General features: G+C 45.3%; 1 protein-coding gene across 1 annotated transcript in view; it reads right to left on the reverse strand.

Moving 5' to 3' along the window:
* NEDD4 (NEDD4 E3 ubiquitin protein ligase) overlaps nt 1-6,502 on the reverse strand; it is a 176,392-nt gene extending 169,890 nt beyond the window's left edge. The window contains exon 1 of the mRNA XM_017543382.2: nt 6,273-6,502. Coding sequence (XP_017398871.1) covers nt 6,273-6,317 — 45 coding nt within the window. The 5' untranslated portion in view covers nt 6,318-6,502. The remainder of the gene's footprint in view (nt 1-6,272) is intronic.
* Between the last annotated feature and the right edge of the window lie 540 nt (nt 6,503-7,042).

Genomic DNA, 7,042 nt, shown 5'->3' on the forward strand with positions numbered 1-7,042 from the left:
AAAAGGTACTTATGGCTATAAAGGAAGTAAGGTGTTTGACATGGAAAAATTAGTATGAAATCATAATTTTAAAATATATGTATTTACAGACTGATATAGAAATAGCTATAGATCTATGCGTATACTTTACGTGTGTGCGTGTATAGTACACATATACACATAAACACACACACATACACTTCTTAACTCTGTTCACTGAGATGGCCCAAGAGTATATCACAGTAACAATGAGCACACCGAGCACTCAAATTGTAGCATGTAAAAGCAATTTTATATTAAATAGAAACAGTGCTCCTCGCAAAAATGGCTGACTGCAGACAGAGCTGAGCCAGGTAAAATACAAGAGACGCCTACAACTACTGGCAGAAAGTAATAAAGTGTTCAAGAATGATGCAGACTTGTTACAAGGACATAGGAACCTCCTTGAAAGGGCTCTCACTGGACAAACTGGGACGGTATGAGCAATACAATACTTAATGACAGTAACTGATTATAACCTGTTGAATAAAATGGGATTCCACAAGTCCATGCTGATATTAATAAACGAGAGGAAGAGGAAAGCTCTTCTTACATAGAATGTCAACTAATATAGACAGAAAGAAAACAAAACAGTGGTGTTTGGTTCAGCTAGAATTCATCAATGGATGCTAAAACTGAGGATGAAGACTTGATGAGAAAATAGGAGATTGGCATAATCTTACAATATGTTCCCCTAAAATACTATCAATTATAAAGAGAAAAACGGTGACATTACAGAGAAGAAACCTGTCAGACACCAAGGTGACCAAGTGATCAAGGTTATTACTGACAGTGTTGGGACAAGACAGTATCAGTGTACCCTGGTGTGATGCATGGGAAGAACATAGCATCATTTCTGTGATTCCTGCCCAAAGAGTGGGACCTGAACATGGCCACAAGGAAACACTCAAGAGACCCAAAATAAGAAGCATCACAGGATGTACAGCCCGTCCTTCCTAAAACTGTCTAGCACAAGAAAAACTGAGGAACTGTTACAGATTAGAAGAGACCGCCAGGTAAATGCAATATATGTTCCAGATAGGCTCTTAGACCAGAAAAGGAAAAAGATAAATTATTAGAACATTTGTCAAAATTTGGATGGTATCTGTGGATTAAATGGCACTGTGTATCATTTCCATTTCCTAGCCTGGAGAGTTGTATGGCTGTTATGCAGGTAAGTATTCTTGTTTTAGAAAAATACACACTAGAGTATTTAGAGATGATGGGGCATTGTATCCGCAGCTTGCTCTCAAAAGGTTCAGAAAAAGATGAATGAAAATGACAAAAAAGAGCGATGGAACAATTGTAGTGAAAAGGTTAACAGTTGGAGAATCTGCATTATGAGGATACTGGAGCTCTTTATGTTAAACTTTCAACTTTTCTGTTGGTTTAAGATAATTTTGAAATAAATTATTTTTAAAATACACTATATTTATTCACTCCTTTGGTCCCAGGGAAACCCATGAAAAATATTTTATAATGATTCTGCAATTAAATAGTTGCAAAAAAGCACTAATGGCAAAAACAATGCATGAATGATTGGAAGTGATTACTAATACAGCTGCTGCTTATTAAACTATGCTTCTCCTCCTTTGTGTAAAGCACATAAAGGTTTGGGAATTTTGTTCCCTGAGTGAGGGTCAGTTTCTGCTCAGCCTAACTGGGTCCAGAAGTATCAGAATATACCCTTCTTAGTTACCCTGTTGCTTATGTATTGCAGCTGCTGCCACCAGGGGCATCTATTCTTCTGCATGTGCAAACTGCACTCTCCACACCGGCAGTGGAGACTTTAAACTCTTTATTTCCTTCCTTCTTTTCCTTGCTTCAGTCAGCCTTTATTATAGGATACAAAAATTGTTCTCAATTTTGTTTTTTTTTTTAAGTCTCACTCTATCACCCAGGCTGGAGAGCAGTGGCATGATCTCGGCTCACCACAACCTCCACCTCCCGGGTTCAAGCCATTCCCCTGCATCAGCCTCCCGAGTAGCTGGGATTACAGGCACGTGCCATCACACCCATCCAATTTTTGTATGTGTGAAAAAAAAAAAAAATATATATATATATATTTTTTAGTAGAGACAGGTTTCACCATGTTGGCCAGGCTGGTGTTGAACTCCTGACCTCAAGTAATCCGCCCACCTTAGCCTCCCAAAGTGCTAGGATTACAGGTGTGAGCCATAGCGACCGGCCCATTCTCAATATTTAAAGAAGAAAGAAGCTAATACAGGGGATTAGATACTTACAAAAATCTTTGGAAGAGCTGGAGGAGTAGGTTCAAGGCTGGACTTCTAGAGTAGGGGTCCTCAACCTTAGTAACCCACCACACAGCAGGAGGTGAATGGCAGGCCAGTGAGCAAAGCTTCATCTGTATTTACAGCCACTCCTCATCTATAACATTACCTCCCGAGCTCCGCCGCCTGTGAGATCAGCAGCAGCATTAGATTCTCAAAGCAGCATGAACCCTAACTGCGCATGCAAGAGATCTAGGCTGTGTGCTCCTTATAAGAATCCAATGCCTGTTGATCTGTCACTGTCTCCCGTCGCCCCCAGAAGAGACCATCTAGTTTCAGGAAAACAAGCTCAGGGCTCCCAATGATTCTACATTATGGTGAATTGTATAATTATTTCACTTTATATTACAATGCAATAATGAGAGGAGGAGAGGGCACAATAAATGTAAGGTAATCTGTTTGAATCATCCTGAAACCACCAGCCCTCACCCCAGGTCCATGGAAAAACTATCTTCATGAAACCAGTCCCTGGTGCCAAAATGGTTGGAGACCGCAGTTCTAGATCAGAAACACGTCAGACCAACCCACCCAGGAAGCTACTACCTCCGCCTCAGTCAGAAAAGCAGGTGAAAAGGAGCCATCACCAGAACTGATGAGTTCAAGAATATAACCAATCTTGATGGTTATATTCTTGAACTCATTCTAGAAGCCACCACCACCCCTACTTCTGTGACTTCATACAAAGCAAGTTATCAGATATTGGAATACTTATGCAGAAAAACTCAACGTTTGCCTGACTGTGCTTTTTAGCAGAAAAAGCCAAAGAAACAAAACAATAAGCTCTACCTCATTTCTACTTCCCAAATCCCAAGTACGTGCACCTAACTGGGGAGACTATCTTGGATACAGACTAATAATTTCAAGGGAGTGTGGGAAACAGTGTTAGTTTTCCCGCCTCCACCTAACTGGGAGGTGCATCGGAAGGAGGTGGGAAGGGATGCTGAATTCCAGTCCACATCCACGACACTGCTCCCCACTAAAGACTGGTGCATATTATTCTCTACTGCTAATTTCAAGTGGCTGTCAGAACAAATCTGTTATAAATTATACTACACTTCCTCCTTGGTTTGTTAATGCTTTAACAGCAAAATTCAGCACACGCAGCCAGGACCATCTCTTACCATAAGCCACTTATATGTGGAAGAGGAGTTAAAACTCACTGAAAACTGAGAGAAAGGTAGCCGGGCATGGTGGCTCACGTCTGTAATCCTAGGACTTTGGGAGGCTGAGGCCAGTGGATCACAAGGTCAGGAGACTGAGACCATCCTGGCTAACACAGTGAAAACCCACCTCTACTAAAAATACAAAAATCAGTCGGGTGTGGTGGCTTGTGCACCTGTAGTCTCAGCTACTTGGGAGGCTGAGGTAGGAGAATCGCCTGAAATTGAGAGGTGGAGGTTGCAGTGAGCTGAGATCGTGCCACTGCACTCCAGCCTCGGCAACAGGGTGAAACTCCATGTCAAAAAAAAAAAAAAAAGAAAGAAAAAAGAAAAGTGAGAGAAAGGTATTATGATTTACATTTTAGCACACTTCGTGCATAAGGCTCAGACACTGTGACTCAGCAGCTATTCACTATCTACTGATTACAATTCTTTCACTATCTTCTACCCCATTTCAAATTATTTTTCTCCCTGTTTTAGTTCCAAATTTAAAAATAAGAATCATCTCCTTTTGTTGTAACAGAAAAGCATTTTACTTTTAATCAACAGCAGAGGGCTGCCTATTTCCAGATTAGTCTGTGAGTTTTAGAAGTGACACAGCTGCAATGCTTCCTTCCTTTAACAAAAGGGGTGTGTCTGTGTTCCAATCCACCTTTTACTTTTGTGATGGACCAGAAAATAAAAGGCAGGTGATAAAGAGATGGCAGCCACCACAGGAAAAAAAGTGGCTTTTGTCTTTCCCTCAGTCCGAGGCTAAGAATGTCTTTTTTGCCTCTCTATCCCTGGTGCCTAGCACAATGCATGGTTCAGAGCAAACAGTAAATGAATGTCTGTTGAATGAATAATCCAATTACAATGGAAGTGGAAGATTCTTCATCACCATCTCTCTTATCTTCCTATCTCACTCCCTTCCTCAATGTGGACAAAACAGACAGAGGGGGATAGAGGAAATTAGAGTCATGGAAATGACAGTGAGAACTCCCATAATGTGAACGGGATAGGCCCCATGCCATGAAGTACAAATCCTTCAGCAAGTTCAGGAAATCCACATTTCAAAGGGTGGAGTTTCTGGCCTTTAGCCCCAGTAGCTTACCAACCACCCGCTAACTGTCACACTTAGTTTTATTTCAGCTAGGCAGAGAGGTGATGATTGAAAACAGAGAAATTAATAAAGCAGATAATTAAAAACACTGATCATGTAGCAAGAGAGAAAACAGTTGGTGAATGACAGCTTTGGCAATATTTTCACTAAGATCAACTGGCTCTGCTGGAAGGAGGCGAGATGAGAAATTTGCCATTAGCAGGGCCTACCTGTGAATAACAACAGCAGGGAAAGAAAGTCCAAGACCAGCCTGATGGGGTTGGACACGAGCTTGAAGTTACCTGCATTGGGCAGTGTAGGTAGCAAGCAGGGAAATCTAACTGATAAGAAAGCGACCACAGGGGAAGTGCTGCATTATCTTCTGATCTGGTCTACAGAATAAAGGGGCCATGAGCTAGAATGTTATCTGTAGCTATAACACATTGACTATGGTTTCTGAGGGACTGTGAGCCGCCACCATTTGTCCATCATCACTTTGTTTCTCTTCTGGCAGCAGTAACTAGGAAATTAAATTCTAACCGCATCACGTAAGCATTTTCAAAATATCCTGAAATAACTTCTCTGCATAATAAATTTCCCACCCTTTATAAACAAAGAACTCTCAAGAGAAGTGTAAAACGTTTGACATCAAGTTACTGAGAGAAGGAAATATACAACTTAAGTATTACAATACCTAAGCAAGCAGCATAAATTAGGCTGAGGGATTTTCTGTTAATTGGGTCTAATGTTGACAACAGGTACAGGTGGTAGCTTAATAAGCCAACAAGAACGCAAAAAAAAATTGATTTTTTTTGACTTGGAATCAGTCCCACTGTTAGACTATACACAGCCTTTTCATGTCCCACCCACTTGCATTTTTGAGACAATCTCCAAGAACACAGAGAAGCCACATACATCATTTCCGACGGAACAACCTTTCCAAATGGTGTTACAGTATTTTTAATAAGCATAAGCTGAGAAGAGCCAGCTCTGCCTTCTTCAAATCCCAGAGCTTAACTTAGTTTTCAAAGAGAACAGATGTAGTAACTTCTTTATGAGGTATTTACACATTTTTGACTTTACTTTTTAACATCAACGATGACCGGAGAAACCAAGCAAGAACTTCACACACTTGACACTTGTTGCTGAGGAGGAAGAGAAAAATTTACGTTCCTGCTCTCCCAATCTTGTCTCTAGTTAGAGAATTAAAAAGGATTTCAGATAAAGAAGAAAAAACCAAAACAGCAAATGAGAATTCACTTAGAACTCTCCAGACCGAAGTCCGTAAAGTTAAGTTGGCCGGGCCTCTGCCAGGGCAAGCAAATCAACAGCGGGGATGCTACGACCGTCTCCCCACCCCTGGGAGCCCTGCATGCCAGGCGGGGGTGGCAGGAAGGGGCTGGCGCAGTGATGTGCGTCCCCCGCCGGCCGCATCGCCCCCTCCTCAACACTTCCTGAAGGAAACCGACAAGGAACTCGGCGGCCGCTTCGGAGTGGGCGGTGTGGACCCGACAGACTGGCTCCCTCCCGCTAGCTCCCAGCGCCCGCGCGCCGGGCCGCCCCCGCAGTCCTCGCGGCGCCTTGCGCGCTCTCCGCGCTCGCGACGAGAGAGGAGGGGCTGACAGCGGAGCGTCCGGCCGTGGCCGCCGCTGCTACCTCCCCGGGTCGGGCTGCTGAATAGCCCGAAGGGAAGCCCGCCCCGTAGCCCCGCGGCCTCCGCACCTCGTCCTCCAGGAGCCCGAACACCTCCACCGCGCAAGTTGCCATTTCCGAACGCTTCCCGCAAACCGGACGCGCTCGCCCCCGCCCAGGGCAGGCAACTGTAGAGGAGGAGGAGGAGAAGCGGGAGGAGGCGGGGAAGAGTTGGAGGAAGAGGAGGAGGCGCTCCCCCGGCGACAGCAGCGCCTCCCCCGGCGAGAGGGCGCTAGCGGCACCAGACAGCGCGGCGGGAAAAGGCCGGCGGTGCGCGCTCCTGGGGCTGAGCCGGGGCGCGCGTGGCGGGGCTCGGGCAGTGGGAAGGGCGCGCGTGGCAGGGCTCAGGTGGGAGGAGCGCGTGCGACGGGAGCCAGGGCGTGGGGAACGTGCGTGGCGGGGCGCGCAGTCGGTCCCCTCCCCAAGAGTGGGTGGGTGGTTGACGGCCCTGCGGGGGAGCTGGGAAGCACCGGGAAGCCAAGCTGCAGTGTTCCTCAGCAACACGTCTCACTGAGATCCAACCGGGAGCTCGGCCTCTGACTAGGCGCCTGGGAATCCGTGAGCTTAATCCCCACTTAAATCCCAAACTGAAAATTATAGTGCTTTCTTGTCGGTGAAGGCTGTCGATTCCAATTACAAGCTGGACCTTGGGACCGCCAGGGAAAGCCAGAGCGTGGCAGCAAATGGGGAGGCCTGGAGGTATCGCAGCAGGCTTTGACTCGGGATCTGAAATTCTCTCCCCAGGATTCGTAAACACTGCCAATTCCTAATCTATTTGCCGTCCTGTGGTCTGTCCACCA

This window comes from Cebus imitator, unplaced genomic scaffold (genome assembly GCF_001604975.1).
Source record: "Cebus imitator isolate Cc_AM_T3 unplaced genomic scaffold, Cebus_imitator-1.0 Scaffold154, whole genome shotgun sequence".
Classification (NCBI taxonomy): domain Eukaryota; kingdom Metazoa; phylum Chordata; class Mammalia; order Primates; family Cebidae; genus Cebus; species Cebus imitator.